This window comes from Chelonoidis abingdonii, chromosome 1 (genome assembly GCF_003597395.2).
Source record: "Chelonoidis abingdonii isolate Lonesome George chromosome 1, CheloAbing_2.0, whole genome shotgun sequence".
In the NCBI taxonomy this organism is placed as follows: Eukaryota; Metazoa; Chordata; order Testudines; family Testudinidae; genus Chelonoidis; species Chelonoidis abingdonii.
In genome coordinates, this window is record NC_133769.1 from 271,899,801 (window position 1) to 271,916,938 (window position 17,138).

At 40.9% G+C, this 17,138-nt stretch overlaps 1 protein-coding gene across 2 annotated transcripts in view; it reads right to left on the bottom strand.

Moving 5' to 3' along the window:
• Nucleotides 1-10,471, bottom strand: part of UBAC2 (UBA domain containing 2) — a 190,267-nt gene extending 179,796 nt beyond the window's left edge. Inside the window, exon 1 of one of the 2 annotated variants that reach the window (XM_075061513.1) lies at nucleotides 10,144-10,471. In XM_075061513.1, coding sequence (XP_074917614.1) covers nucleotides 10,144-10,174 — 31 coding nt within the window. In that variant the 5' untranslated portion in view covers nucleotides 10,175-10,471. The remainder of the gene's footprint in view (nucleotides 1-10,143) is intronic. The other variant, XM_075061512.1, reaches the window with a different exon arrangement.
• Between the last annotated feature and the right edge of the window lie 6,667 nt (nucleotides 10,472-17,138).

Below are 17,138 nucleotides of genomic sequence, written 5' to 3' on the forward strand. Positions count from 1 at the left end.
GCAGTGTCCTCCTATTATTAAAGGGATGGAATGAAAAATAAAAGACATAATTCCTCAATGACCCTGCAAAAACTAAACCTACCACTGCCACAAAACATTACCTAGCCAACTGAAACACCCGGGTTCAGAAAGTGACTCCTGCTCCCAGTTAGTTCCTTAGCTCCAGGCATAGAGTATAGTCACACTACAAGAATACAGGTGTTGCTGGTGTCACCACTTTACAGCATATTTTGAGGACTGATTCTCTGGCAAATGCAAACAGTGAGAAGTGATACAGTTGCAACAGGTTTTTTCAGCAAAAATTTGGGAACTAACTATAAATGTGGGGAGCTGCATAGTGACCTAATGGTTAACATTTGCACTATCAAGTCAAACATCTAGATTACATCCTGCTCTTGTGTTCCCCAGGTCAGAAGGGCTTGGAAGCAGAGCTGTCTGAAATTCGGGGATTTTGGTTCACAGGGAATTTCAGAATTTAATAATATGCTTTCATTCCAATTTTGGAACAAAAGCAAATTTACCAAAAATGTCCTGAAAAACCAGATATCCCCAAACTTTTCATTTAATAAACACTGAAATATTCTGTTCCTGAAATGAAATGCGAAACAGATATTCTTGACCATTTCAGGGCTGTTAGTCACTCAGTAGCAGAGATGGAACTGACAGCAATATCAGTTTCACAGCTGGCAGGCTCCCTTAATCCTAGCAGCATCCAGAGTCTCCACTCCAGCCAGAGATCCCAGGGCTGCTGCTGCAGTGCAGGGAGTCTACCAGCCTTCAGCATCCTGGCTCCTGCCAGGGACCTATAGGCTGGCAGAGCTTCTGCAATGGTGTGAGGAGCCTGCCAGCCGGAAGAGTGGTTCCTGGAACACAGACAGGTTTCCAAAAGAAACCTGCCTATGTTTTTGTGAAAGTTTTGTCAAATTTATAACAGATTTGGCAAAACATTTTACTATAAATATGGATACGATTTTGTCACAGTAAAATTAGGCAAAATTCACAGAACAGTCATGGTAAAAATGTACAAAACCAGGGTCAGGGCAACAAAAAAATGTGTAACAATTTAACAATAAAGTATTACAGTGTAACGAAGAGGCATTGACACTGACCCACAGACTGGGTGGCCTGCTGAGATGAGTCTGAGGGTGGAGGTGGCACTCCCTCCCCGAGCCCTGCTACCTGAGGCTGAAGCCCGAATGGGGATGAAGCCAAAGCCAAAGCACTCATGGCATCTCTTAAAGATACAGAATCCAGGACCTCCATGAGAAAATCATATCCATAACTATAAAAAAAACAGGCATTTTCCAGCTATAATATGTTTCATTGGAAAGTTTCTGACCAGCTCTACTTGGGAGTGCTGCAGAGGCAACAGATTTGGCTCCTGAAGAGGTGATCATTTTTATTCATTCTTAAAAAGATACTTCCAAGCTTAGAAGCAAGTCCTCTCCCATTTGTTCCTTGTTTAGAAAGTTGTAGACTACAACTAAGGGTACCAAGTGGCAAGATTAAATTCGTAAGGAGCTGAGGGAGGCACCATTAAAAAAAAGATAATGCAGAACCCTCAGCATTTTGTTTTTAAAGAAATTTTTTTCAATGGAAAATGGAACAGAGCTAAATTCAGCCAACACACAAACTCATCTAGCCATCCCCCTCTTTGTCTCCAACCACAGAACATATAATTTTCTTACTATTCGCATGCACTGCAGGAAACATGGAGTCTAACATGTTCCACACTAGCTTCCTGGTACTACCAAACAAAATATGAAGTAATATTAAACCAAGGAATAATCTAATATTTTAGGTTTTGGGGGAATTTTATTATTTGCATAGCTGCCTGTCAGTATGAATACTACACTATAGCTTTGTGTGTGTTGTGCAAGTAGCAAAGCACAACAATCTGTTCTAGCTGTGGGGATTTTTAGCAGCCTGGAAGCATACATGTCAGAGCACTACAGGGCTCACTCGGGGGTAAGTGCAGGTGATGTTCTAGTAGTAACCCTTAGGAAAAGGTTCAAAGGATAGTAATATCTGGGAACACCAGAAATATCTGAGACTTTTAGCAACAGGTCCTGTATCTTAGGAACCCCTTTATCAAATGACCCCAAATTCGCCCCACTAACCCTACCCACGGCCCCAGTGGTGCACAACAATTTTCAAGACAATCACAATACTCACATGGATTTTTTTTTTAAATGGCTCTTACACAGAAAGCCTGGCTCCACCTTAACTATACTGTGACAAGAACTGCCCCATAATATAGTAACAAAATAAGTTCAGGTTGAGCTACAATTACCATTTCCTTACCTTACACTACACCTGGTCTAGATATTTGAAAATGCAACCACTCAGTACCTGGCAGTCAAGGTAGATTAATCATATAACTGAACATTTCTTAGGGATGGAATCAATTGATCACTTTTAGGAAATATGTTTCAGTGGTAGCCATGTTAGTCTGTATTAGCAAAAAAAACAAGAAGTCCTTCTCACACCTTACTCACCAATTTGTTTGGGCATAAGCTTTCGTGGGCTAGAACCCACTTCATCAGATGTATCCTGTATCTTTTACTTCATACACCTGATGAAGTGGGTTCTAGCCCACGAAAGCTTATGCTCAAATACATTTGTGAGTCTCTAAAGTGCCACAAGGACTCCTCGGTTCTTTTGTTTTCAGGAAATGTACTCAAGCTCTTCAGTTTAGCCACCAGAAATATGTGAGACTTTCATAATGCTCTCAGCAACAGATGCTCCCAAACAAATTTTAACTGCTTTTCCTTCCATATCACCAAGAAAACCTATAGAATCTACATCCCAAGCTTACTTGCAAACAGCATGTGGACAGCTTACAATTCAGCAGCAACTGTCCATTCAAATTCACACTCATCGTTATCTCCTCTTCTTGATGACTGAATTGGTCATTTTAAATATTTGGAGTGTTTATTAGTAGTTTAACTTTTAATAGAGCATTTAATTTGCTATATTTTATTTGAATTTTATTATTTTTAAAATTACCTTTTGTTAGGCACCCGGAGGCTTTGGGATGTGAAATTCAATACAAATAACTAATTATGAGTGCCATTCCCATGAACATTTACAATGACAGGAATAAATACAAAGATCAAGCATCCTCCCTAAAGCACAGACAACCAACAATCCACCAGGTAAAGTCTTCAATTTAGATTTAAAACAATGGACTTTGACAGACATATGAATGTAATCTTCATTTATTTTAAATGGATATTAGTTTATCCATTCCACCACATTTGACGGTTTTCTGTAACAACTCCTTTCCTTTCATTAAAAGTTTGATATTCTGATTACACTATTGTATATAACCATGGCTTATGTTAGGGGAAAAAACAACATTTTTTAGCACGCTACTTTCTACAAATTTAATTCTCTTCATGCTCTCCCTATGATTTGCAGCACAATTTTGTCTGAGGTTTAGTTATCAAACATTTCTGCTAGAGAAGGCAGAGGCTGCAGCATGTGAACTTGGAGGGACAAGGTTGGGAGGGATGCGGAGGGGGAAGACAGTATTAGGATAAAGGTCACTCGTAAGCCTGAATAAGGCATGGATTAGAGACTTTGATCTACACATTATGTAAAAATAAGAGGGCCAAGGATTCTTGGGCTGTATTTTCACTTTGGCTTTACATAAGCTACTTCACTCATGTTATATGTTATCTACAGATACCATGGATGGAATTACAGCCTTATAAATGCAGTCTCCTATTATTTATTCTGTTTACTCTAAACTAGTTAAGGAAAAAGAAAGGATTTAAAATACAATGAACAAACGCATTACTGTTTTAATCTAAACAGAATCATTCAGTTATCTAATGTTATAGATGGAGAGAACAGTTTAAAGTAACTAATTCATAAGCACTAATTACCGCTAGCAAGAGTCATTGATTATCTTCCTGTCACTATTACAGAAATGAATAAAAAATTGCAGCACAGAGCAACCACTTAGATTTACAGGGGAACATATCTGAAACGTATTTCAATAATTATTAAATTATATTACACATTATTTATACAGACTCTAACATGATTTAAAAGAACATGTGAATAAGCCAAAACTCTATTTGAGTGTGTCATGGGGTGACACTAGCCCCTTTCAGACTGGTCAGCTGACTCCCGCACTTGCCCCAGTTGGGCTATAAGAGTAGGCACCTGGGCAAATCATGCCTGACAGTCAGTCAGGAAAGGGACAGAGAGAGTAGATACGGGGTCCTCACTACTTGCTCCCTGGAAATAGGGAGACAGGTTAGAAGCCAGGAGGCTGGGTAGTGGGATCAGGAGCAGCAGAAGCAGGAAGTTCCCTGGGAGTGGCTGCCAGAGTCCCTACAGACAGGAGGCCTGGGAACCTGTTGGGAGAAAATGATCTCCAGGGAGAGAGCACTGGGAGGCAATATTTCTCAGTTAACACACTATGGTAGAATCCTGCAATAGGCCCCAAAGGAGAAGGAACTGAGAGAAGCAAAAGGGAAAATCCCCTAAGAACTGTGTCTGTGAGGGGTTTTACCTATGTTTCAGGGTTTGCCTACACTTGCAGCTGTGCAGCGCTGGGAGTTAAAGCTGTCTTCATATAGCTGTGCAGGGAAAACGCTGCAGTGCGGCCACACTGACAGCTACCAGCGCTGCAGTGTGGTCACATTTGCAGCGGGTGTTGGAAGTGGTGCATTATGGGCAGCTATCCCAGCGTTCAAGTGGCTGCAACGTGCTTTTCAAAAGAGGGGGGTGGGGTGGAGTGTGACAGGGAGCGAGGGGGAGAGAGAGAGAGTGTGGATTTTGGAGCTGACACACTGTCAGCTCCTCGCCTTGCAAATTCCGACCACTTCCCCCACCCCTCTCTCATTCACTCTTAAATGCAAATAGCCTTCAGACCAGATAAGCAGCTGCTCCCACAGACTCCCTAACCCCCCCTCCGGCTGCTTTCTCTCCTCAAGCAAACACTAGCTGTGGACATTCTCTGCTTGCCTCTGCTCGAGCAAACAATTGCTGTGTTTGTTTTTCAGATAAGCAGCTCTGGGAGCCCCAAGTTCACAACAAAACAGAGAGAGGCATTATAACAAAACAAAGCGAGTTCTTTACTTAAAAGCATTATGGGAAGGTTCCGGAGATCAGTTACAGCGTAGTAAGGTTAATCACTGTTTACACTGGCACCCCAGTGCTGCAACAGCAGCGCTGTTCTCTTTATTCCTCTCGTTGAGGTGGAGTACATGCAGTGCTGTAGCCAGGGAGATACAGTGCTGTACGTGCCTTGCCAGTATGGACGGGGAGTAAGTTACAGTGCTGTAAAGCTATCACCAGCGCTGTAATTCTCAAGTGTAGCCAAGCCCTGAGAAATAAAGCACCTGGAAAAGACTTTGGGTGTAGTAGTGGATCCTTTGTGGGGAAGGGCCAGAACCTTACAGTGTGGTTCTTAGAATATTTTCTCGTTTCCTATCTACACAAGAAAATGATTGTAAAGAACTGGAATAATACTGTAGGTTCTCTAGACCAACCAGAACAGCCATGTTACCAAACTGTTACAACTCTAGTCTTTTTATGGCCATGCGTACACTTGGAATTAAAAAAAAAAAATCCCATCAGTAATAACTCTAAACTAGAGAAGACTCCAGCAGCTCCTGGCATTTTTACCACTGTGCCTATGCCACAAGATGCTAGAACCTTTATTCCACTAGAAAGATCACCAATGTGAATTTTTTTCTCTAAAAATTCCAATTGTATCCATGGCCATTAAAAAAAAAAACAAAAAACACAGGTGGTCACATAATTTGGTACAATAGTGACACATGGTTTAGTCTCGTCTACACAGGCAAGTCCAAATCATTAGGGAACTACCACATTCCTAAACTGACAGAATTTGTAGCGTGGATTTTCCTTTAATACGTGAACAGTGTCACAGGCATAACATTCCATTTTTGGTTCAGAATGCCTTTTCATTTTAACCCTCTGTTTTCATTCACTTCCTACTTCCTTTCTCGGTCCAAGATTATCTTAGCTTTAGAAAGTTAGAAGGAATTTTATTCATCAGATTTAAAGTTATTCACCCACATGAGTGTTCACTAGCTGATGCACTTCTCATGTACTCTTTAAAAATGTTTTTACTTCATCAAATAATTAACAGCTGTGCATTAAAAACTTCAGCATTGAAGTATTGGTTAAAGAGAACTATTTTTTGCTTTAGCTGATTTCAAACAGAAATTTAATCTTATATTGTTGTGACAAATGCAAGATCATCACCATCAGCAATCACAAGCATTGAATAGTTTTTTTGTAAAGCCTTGTCTAATGTAGACAGCTATATTGGCAAAGATTTCTAGAAGAGACTCAGCTTACAACAACAAAATAGTTGTTTTGCTATGCCCTCAAATGACATAAGATACATCACAAAAAACTGTCTTTGACATTATAAACTGCACCTATAATAGGGCTTTTGCTGGCATAGCTATGTCAGAAGTGTGATTTCTTTCACACTCCTAACCAATTATGCCAGCAAAACTTAAGTGTAGACCAATCCTAAATCAATAGTCTAACACGTGCACCATCTAAGAAAAACATACGTGCACAGTACTTCTCTTAATTTAACTCAGATTAGGAAGTACATAAAACGCATGTGTGTACGTATATACACACACACCTTCTTTGTATGCATGTGTGTAGGGGCATACACACACAGAGAGAGTATACCTAAAAGGCTCTCCTCGTCTGCTCTCTATTTGCAACTTCTATTTTTCCAATAAGTAAAGCAGTAATAGAATCAGCACAGAGAAAAAATTTCCCTGTACCCTGCAATGCCAGTTACTGAGCCTATATATTCTGTACTTTGAAACAACTGCAATACTTATCTGCTCACACTACGGGCTTGTCTTCCCTACAAAACCTGAGTATGGTTTAATGTGGTTGTAAAGAATACAGTTAGATGACACAGTCCTGACCATAATTTGTTCTGGTCTACACTGAGCATAATGTCATAATCCACATTGTGTCAGCTAACCAAACTCTTCACTGTCATTTTTAAACACAGTTAATTTTTTGTAACGTACATTAGCTCTGAGATTGTGTTCAATGTCTATAGAAATTTGTTTAAAATAACACATCAACTTGACGTGGTGTTGTAGGAGTGTTGGTGCCAGAATATTAAGAGAGACAAGGTGGGTGAGGCAGTATCTTCTCTTGGACCAGCTTCTGTTGGTGAAAGAGACAAGCTTTCGAGAAAAACTCTGTTTAAGTTCATAAGTTTGTCTCTCTCACCAACAGAAGCTGGCCCAATAAAAGATATTACCTCACCCACCCTAGTCTCACTAACATCAACTTGACATCCAGTCACTTAAAAAAAGTTAGTAGTTACAAAGACTACATTCATGCCTAAATTACCCTGCCAATTACACTAGTTTTTATAATATTTTCCTATTTTCAAAAAGATTTTTCTATTTCTTATTACAAGAAAGACCCACACAAACAACAGGAGAATTTGCATAGGCAGGGCAATGGACTTTTTATTGGTGGACTCTTGAACCCACTTACAGTCAGTTGCAAGACTGGAAATAGCTGATATTTCAAGGAGGAAACTGTGGAACCAATTGTACAAAGTGCAGTCAAATGCAGAGTGAAACTGAGAGACCTGCCCCCTCTAATGTCATAGAACTGGAAGGGACCTCAAGAGGTCATCTAATCCAGTCCCCTGCATTCAAGGCAGGACTAAGTATTATCTAGACCAGCGGTCGGCAACCTTTCAGAAGTGGTGTGCCGAGTCTTCATTTATTCACTCTAATTTAAGGTTTCGCGTGCCAGCAATACATTTTAACATTTTTAGGTCTCTTATATAAGTCTATAATATATACTAAACTATTGTTGTATGTAGTAAATGAGGTTTTTAAATGGTTAGAAGCTTCATTTAAAATTAAATTAAAATGCAGAGCTCCTTGGATTGGTGGCCAGAACCAGGCAGTGTGTGTACCACTGAAAATCAGTCACGTGCCGCCTTTGGCACCCATGCCGTAGGTTGCCTACCCCTGATCTAGACATCCCTGATAGTATTGTTCAACCTGCTCTTAAAAATCCTAATGATGGAGATTCAATTTATCCAGTGCTTAACCACCTGACAGTTAGGAAGTTTTTCCTCATGTCCAATCTAAACTGTCCTTGCTGCAATTTAAGCCATAGTTCTTGTCCTATCCTCAGAGGGTTAAGAGCAGCAATTTTTATCCCCCTCCTTGTAAAAACTTTTATGTACTTGAAAACTGTTATGTCCCCTCTCAGTCGTCTCTTCTCCAGACTAAACAAATCAATTTTTTTTCAATTTTCCCTCTTAGGTCATGTTTCTAGACCTTTAATCATTTTTGTTGCTCTTCTCTGGATTTCTCTCCAATTTGTTCATATCTTTGCTGAAAAGTGGTCCCAGAACTGGGCACAATACTCCAGTTGAGGCCTAATCAGCAGTGAGTAGAGCAAAAGAATTACTTTTCCCAGAATGATGTTGTTTTTTTGCAAGAGCGTTACACTGTGACTCATATTTAGCTTGTGATCCACTATGATCCCCAGATCCCTTTCTACAGTACTCCTCCTAGACAGTCATTGCCCATTTTGTATGTGTGCAGCTGACTGCTCTTCCTACATGGAGTACTTTGCATTTATCCTTATGAATTTTATCCTATTTACTTTAGACCATTTCTCCAGTTTGTCAGATCATTTTGAATTTAATCCAATCTTCTAAAGCACTTGCAACCATCCAGCTTGGTATTGTCCACAAACTTATAAGTGTACTCTGTATGACATTATCTAAATCATTGATGAAGATAATGAACGGAACCGGACCCAGAACCGATCCCTGCGGGACCCATTCATTAGGCCCTTCCAGCATGACTGTGAAGAACTGATAACTACTCTCTGGGAACAATTTCTAATCAGTTATGCACCCACCTTATACTAGCTCCATCTAGATTGTATTTCCTAGTTTGTTTATGAGAAGGTCATGAGACAGTATCAAAAGCTTACTAAAGTCAAGATATACCACCTATACCACTTCCCTGTATCCACAAGGCTTGTCAAAAAAGCTATCAGATTCATTTGAAATGATTTGTTTCTTGACAAATTCATGCCACTGTTATTACACCTATTATCTTCTAGTGTTGCAAACTGATTGCTTATTTGCTGCATTATCTTCCGGCACAGAAGTTAAGATGACTAGTCTGTAATCCCAGGTTGTCCTATTTCCCTTTTTAGATTAGCCCTATATTTGTCATTTTCCAGTCTTCTGGAATCTCTCCCATCTTCATGACTTTTCAAAAGATAATTGCTAATGGCTCAGCTATCTCCTCAGTTCAGTTCCTTGTCAACCTGAACAACAGTAAGTTACTCTATTTGCAGAAACACTTTTTTTTTTTAAATTCCTTTATATACAGTTAAAATGTGGTTACAAAAGCAGTTTACAACCAGCTGTCTGCATATATAGATCCAGCAAAACCATGGTCACATAGTTCAGTGCTTTGAGTATTGGCCTACTAAACCTAAGGTTGTGAGCTCAAGCCTTGACGGGGTCATTTAGTGATCTGGGGCAAAAATCTGTCTGGGGATTGGTTCTGTTTTGAGCTGGGTGTTGGACTACATGACCTCCTGAGGTCTCTGCCAACCCTGATATTCTATGAATTAGTGTTTTAAGATCACATCAATACTAGCTGGGAACTGTTTTCCCTGTCATACGAGTTACCGAGTACAGACGGTCGATAACACACAATTAACTTCAGGAGAGGAGGGAAAACGGAGACCTGAATTAGCACAATTAAACCGAACTGGGCTCCGCTTTCAAAGCAGTGGCTCTGAGGGGCGGCGAGGCTGTTTCTATCGACGTTTGTTTGTGACGAGAGGGGAACCACGCGTGACCGCGCACACAGCGTGAAACCTGGCTCCAGTGACAAGACGCAGAGCAGAGAGGAGAGAAAAGGCGCCCTCGCTAGAGTCCCAGATGCTCCAGTGTGCCCGGGGCTGGGGGCGGGATACGGGGAGGCGGGGCTCGCGGCGCCCCCCGCGAACGCGGACACTGCAGCGCCCCCGCCACAGTAACCCCCGCCCCCGAGAGAGGGCGCCGCAAGCGCCCCGGGCCCGCCCCCCTGGCCAGGGGCTCCCGATACTTACACAGCCCGTTGGAGCCGGTGCTGGGGAACATGGTCCCCGGCCACGCCCGCCGGGGGAGTCTCCCGAGAAGCCCCAGGAGGCCGGAGCCAGCCCGAGGAGGCTCGACTGGGCCCCGGCACACGCTGTAAGGCAGCCGGGATGGGTCAAACCGGGCCCTCAGTGAAACCCCGGCGCCCTCTACAGGTCCCGCCGCCTCCCTGCCAGTCGCCCGAGGCGAAGAGCGCGGGAGCCGCTAACGTCCCCCGGCCGACGCTCGCGCCCTACGCCGCCCCACTGCGCGCTCATTGGTGCGCTGGGGTTAAGCTGCTGAGTCGCCCCTGCCCTGGGGTTAGTTACCATTGACCTTCCCCTGCCCACGCCTAGTGGGGACCTATGTCCCCGCTGCTGCCCCTGCCCTCGCACGCCCCTGCCCTAGTGCTGTGGGCACCATTTGTTTGGGCGGGGGGGGCGGCGGCTGCTTTAAGAGGGGCAGATAAGCTGCCTGTAACTGTACTTAACATATTGGACAACAGGTTTGTACACGGACCAAGGCCCCATCCTGCAAAGACTACACAGGTGCTTAATTTAATGCACTGTGACTAGCCCTACTGAAGTCAAATTAAGTTCTCACAGGATCAGAGCCTGAAGGTGGAAAGATATTTACATATTGAATAGGCCTCTTTTAAACTTAAAAAGACAGTAATTGGTAAGAGCATAAATTGTTGTACTTTAAAAGGGGAAGTAAATTGTTCATGGTGCCGCCCTGCTAACTTCATTATTGGGGTTTTCATAAATGGAAAAAAAGGATGCAATAATACCCTTTGTAATTTACCACATAATGACATTTATTTTTTAAAAATCAGTTCCCCATTCAAATGCCTGTAATGAATAGAAAATACTGAATAAAACTGTACTTGCTTTATCACTTCAATAACTAAACAGTGGATAGTTTTTGTCTGTAATTGCAACCATGCACATGTACATTTGAATGCTGGACTTTATGCAGTGTGCACAGGCATCTTCCCTGTTTTAGTTTGCTAACAGCAAAGCAGAATTGTACAAAAGTCCTGCTGTCTGTCATCAAACACACTGAGTTATGTTCTAGTGTTCATGCTTCCCATTATAATAAACATACAAATCAAATCTTTGGCCTATCAGCCTTGACAGCCTTTATACATAGTATTGTAAGTAAGTGAGGAAAAAAAATTTTCACAGTTAGCTTTGAAAAATTAGAGGACAAAGATGATAATACAGGCATAAGTAGGAATCTTATTTGTTGTTGTTTTGGCTTCGTGCGTCAGCCTCTATCAACGTCTGTTACTTCCATAATGGACACAAATAGTCTGATGACGTTTACTAAATACACTGCAAAATGCTGTTTTCCTTATTTGTTGTGTTGCTAAATGTACTGGCACTAAGAGGTAGTATATCTAATAAATTGTTTGATTTCAGCAGAATTGTATTTTTACAGCTGAGGATCTTTACATCCCTAAGCTGAATTAATTGCTCCTTCAACTGTCTTTTTCAGTTCTTCTGATTTGCAGTATAAAAAGTGTAGCAACCTGCATGAAACTTGGAAGGAGGAGCACAAGCTGCAGAAGGAAAATATTTGGAGGAGGTACCAGGACTTCATTCTATATGCACATGGCTGAAACATTAGTTGCTGTTGCAGCATCTCTGCAAATACAGGGTCATTTTCCTTTTACAGGCATGGAGCTTTTTCTTGTTATTACCCAGCACATGGTACATGAAACAGGAGAGTTCATGAAGAATTACGTAATCTTTACATCATCTTGAGAATTATGCAGATTAGTAGTCACAGACACTGAAGAAATATAGAAAAAAATAGATTTTTAAAGTTGAGACTATTTCTCTGCACCCATAAAGGACAAGATTATTAATATATAGGTTTGGGTTTTCCATTATAATGCTTCATCCTTGATGCACATTCTAAAAGAAAATTTTTTCTTTAATTCTGTCATTCTCAAGGTGAATCTTAGTAAAATAATAGAGTTTAAATTAATATTTTAATTGTCTCATGTGAAGCTGAGGCGATTACAACACTGCAGACTTTGGTAACCAATTTCATTGAGACTTGGTATCAGCAAAATGCTGACATTTTTATGACACCAAGTTTGAATGAAGTTGCCAAGTGGCTGTGGAAATACTACTAGTGTTAAATAATGACCTAGGGCTATTCTAACATAAAGAAGTTATTGTAACTGGATGGCTTCTAGTCAGACTTTTCTAATGGTTACAAAATGGTTACAGTCTGCCATACTGTAATTTTCAGAGGCTGGTGAGTACGGTAAGTTAGGATATGTCTACACTGCAAATAAAAACCCACAGTTCATTGCAGTGTAGACTTCCAGGCTTGAGCTGCAGCCTGAGCTCTGAGCCCCTCCCACCTTGCACTGTCCTAAAACTGGGCTCCAGCCTGAGCTGGGAAGTCTACACTGCAGTTAAACAGGCCCTTAGGGTCACAGGGCTCAGGCTGAGTCAGCTGGCTTGGGTCAGCCACGAATGTGCAGTATAGATATATATTGTTAGTGGCCTGAGAACAAGATTTGTTCTGTGTTCAATATATACAATATGTATCAGACCAATGAAGATGGTAGAAAGGGAGCAAGAAAGTATGGGTTTGTGTGCTCAACAAAAATGGAAACCTGTGTGTTACATTAGCGTAACACTATACAGCACTGAGAATAGATCTCATTTGGTACAGCACAAAATACCCACTAATCAAAAACTTAAAAAGTTTCAAAATACTGCCAAATTTAGAAATTTGGACCATAACATTAGATACATTCCTTAAATTTTCCTATAAGATACTGAACTAGCTGTAAATAACTAAAGTTTGAAAGCAGTCGTGGAATGGCTCTGTAAAAATTTAAAGACTGTGGGTCTTATGCCGCCAAAATATTGTAAAACGGCCTTAATGAAAATGAGATTCAATCCTGAAATCTTCTGCAATACCTGTGTGGAATGAGGTGTAGAGAAAACTATCTTGCTGCACTAAGAAAAAACATATGTTTTTATTTCTCTGTAAGGAATTGCAATATGGAGGGACTAGAGAAACTGCAATTTGGGGCTTACAGATCTGGTAGCAGAGACTACAGGTTCAGTTTTGAAGGTTCCCCCTAGACTGTTGCTCCTGCGAGGTGGGCGTGTGGAGAGAAACTTTTCTTTCACTAGACAATTTTAATGTGTGGCAAGTGATTCTTAACATTCAGGAGTTGGATGGAAATCACATCACTATTACATCTCTGAAAGATTTAGGCATGTATTTTGTTGAATAGGAATGAATGTAAGCAAGTACTTAAGTGATTTGCTGATTGGGGCCTTATTTATTATAATCAACAAGCAAAGTGAAATACATTAGTAATGGTGCTGGCACATAACGTACCAAACTCCTCCACAGTGGTCAGTATTGCCATCTCTAAAGCTAGAGACTACCCAGGTGTCACAAGTTGCCTTTTGACCTATTTGCCATTATTTAAGGTTATTGTGTAATTCTATAAACATATTGCTGAATCTTTAAAATATGTTATAGCACACTTGTATGAAAAATGTATTTCTGAATGATTGTGCCATCCTTTTTTGGCCTTAGATCAGTAGATAGAAGATGCACATTTTGCTCAATAGAAGACTACACACGTATATGCTGTAAAATAATTCTGTGGAAGTTTCCTTACGGAAATACAGTGGATTCTAAATTATTTCACCTGTCCTCTTCCAGTTTCTGTCTTTTGAGGGCTATACTTGTATAGTTAAAACAGCACAGTCCTCCTAGTGTGGCCAGAGTTATGACTTTCTACCAGCATATCTATTCCCATATGGGAATGGGAGTAACTATACTGGTATGTTTCAGTTAAAAAAAAAAAATCCCTAACCAACGTAGTTATACAGGTAACATTTTCAAGTGTAGACAGGCTGTAGAGGTAATTCAGTCTTTGCATGCAGCTACCCTGGTGATGGGAGACTATTAAAAAGCCTATCTAGATATTCTATCTCTCTTGAGTTTTGTGGTTGTCAGGGCTGATACCCCACTCCGGCATTTTGAGTGCAGAAGACGGGGGCCCACAAGGATTCTAAAAATTAATATTGGCCACTTCAGGCTTGTATTAAACTCCCACGGTTACAGCTTCTCTCTGACCTTGGATGGGTAGATGCTGCCACCACCAAAGTGCAGAATGCCTTTGAGCATCCAGGAAGGCACACTTGGGAATTCCTTCCGTAGGGTACCCCACAAGCCCTTTCACCGCAACCCCCCTCTGGGGAAGAGCTGAGAAGAAAAAAAATCAGCTGCTAATTAAACAAGATGTGCACAAACCTTTTTAAGACACAAAAATCCAATTCTGTTCTTTAAAAAGGTAAATTTTATTAATAAAAAAATACATCTGAGAACTCCAGCTATTGCTAGATTTTAAAAAAGAGCAACTACAAGGATTAAGCACCAAGAATAACTTTCTTGAGGTCCAGTTTAAAGGTTACAAGAAAAACAAAAGCAACTGGGGTTAACACAGAGAAACCCACAAGCCATAAAGAAATAAAAGGAATAAACCAAATTGTGTCTTCCTAGACATTTCCTGATCTACTTCCATATCTGGGGTTGTAATTTCTAGATATGATATGGATGATTTTTTTCATACTTGGCCCAATCTTCTCACAGCATAACTGCTCTGTCCCTTGTCTCTGGGAGAACAACAACAGACTGACAAAAATGGACTCTTGTTTCAATTTTAAAAAGTTCTAGCCTTCCCATTGGCAATTTTGGCCAGGTATCCACTCATTTCCTTTTACCTATGCGTAGCAGTGAGACTTTTTAAGCCTTTACAAGTAGAGCATTTAGAGAACATCTACTAAGAGGAATTTTATAGCTGCTGGCTGGCTGGCTGGGTGTCCATAAAAAGGAGCTACCCCCACCCTTCATTTATCACAGTGGTGTTGTGATCACTAGTCATATGAATTAAGCAGATATTCTGCTTTATTTAAATGTAAAGTATTCTCCACTTTTGGAATTAAATTAGGTGACTGAAATTATTGGACTTAACACTTCTCTTGGACCTGTTCCCAGAATAGGAAAGCTAGTACTTATCTGCTAAGCCTCTCAGTACAAGCTTAAAGGGGTTTGTCACTGCCCAAGTGTCAGTTTAAATGTCCTCATTTATGTATTATATTTAGGTACTGTGAACAATATGGTAGATTCAGAACAAACATTTAAATTACCTTATCCTCCAAAAATGTAATTAGGAATTATATTGTTAACCATTCTAACATGGCTAGCTGAACATTTTCTAGCTTGTTTTTTCCTTACATATGCAATGTTTTTGAACGAAATGTAAAGACTAAAGCACCTAAGCTCTAAGGGCCAGAAGCTACCCTTGCTATACATCACAGAGGATAAAAAAAACAGAGTAAGACAAGGTGGAAAGGCCCCCAAAGGTCTCTGTGCTAACGCCACGTGATCGGAGCTCTGCGGCTGTGTGGGAGTGGGGGAATATTTGTGCAGGTGAATGCCATGAGCAGCTGTCTTGAATCCTGCAATTCCCTCCAACAACAGCAAATTTCTGAGAAGAAATCCATGCCATAGCTAATGCTTCATAAAGCATCATCACCTCCCACTATGGTTTCAAATACTCATTCCCAGTTGGAAAAGGTGTGAGGAGAAAAGATTGTATAACTGCAGGGCAGAAACCCCTAGTAACTCAGTTTGCTCCCAGGAAATTGTAGGAAATTAGGGAAAAACATTAAAGACAAGCTCTCTGCGTGGATGCTCACTGGGTGGGAGTCAAGCAGAGGACAACAATTCAGATCACTTGTCCACAGGCAGCTAAGCTTCAAATTGTGTTGCCCAGCAAGGAAATATAATTGTCTCCATGTCTGAGCTGTGGTATCATTCTCTCACAGAAATTGAATAGAAATAATATTGCTGCTGTGATTGTCTAAAGCAAAGGTTTTCAATGTAGTGTTCAAACTAAAACTCCAGTGCAAAATCCTAATAGTGATCTCATATGGTTTATGTCAGCTATCTCAACAGATCAACACATCTGACTGACACACATTCCATGCATTTGGGGCATTATTTTGCCTTACCAGGGAGGAGGTCAGTGTTTAGGTTTTCCATTAGAGTGCAAGTTTGATAAAGTTGGGGTAAATATTGCTTTTAATTATCTGTTGGAGATGACAGAAAGCCTTATGGAGCATTGGCAGGTGTTTTTTATAGTGTTGTGGGAAACATGAAGGGAGAAAAGTATGCACAAGTCTTCCCCTTAAGTTCTTATTTTTGTGCTTGTAAAGTTCTGCATAGAAGTGCTGTGCCCTACCACAACCTTTACTGTCACTAAACATGGCTTTTGTTTGTTAATTTCCTGATTTTTTTTTTTATAAAGCTTTGGTATAGCTCTGTGGATAACTCCTCAGAGTCATGGAGAAAGGAAGCTGCACCTGCCTGGGGATCAGAGGGAGAAACTACTACAGACGCTTCTGACTATGTCAACCCTCCTGAAATGTGTGAGAGGCTGTGGCCTGCCTCAGTAAATTCTCAGTGTGTCTATAACATTTTGTCACCATTTCAAACAAGAGCACCGAGAATAACTCTCCAAGTTTAGCAATGACAACATAATCTCTCAGTTGGAGGGAACATCACTCACTTCCTGAAACACTCTGTAGTTTCTCATGGACTTCCAGAAACTGGATACAGCCATGAGCAGCTAAAGTTTGCCTGCTTTACACCAGCATCTCTGCCTATGCGCTCCCCTTTTCTGTGAGCTCCCTACCCACAATCTCTCAATATAAAGTACACTTTTCAACGTGCCAATGTGGGGCACTTGCAGGTGTGATGGCCAGCAACAGGGATTGAAGCTAAAGCTTCCAAAGCTAAAAGTTGTTATAGCTAGTGCTAAAGAGTCTGGGTCTCAAGCGGAGAGCTAGCTCAGACTTGTATATATCCTCTGTGTATTAGGTACAAAGGGGAATACAACTTACACTGAACAGTGGCTTAAACAAGCAAAATG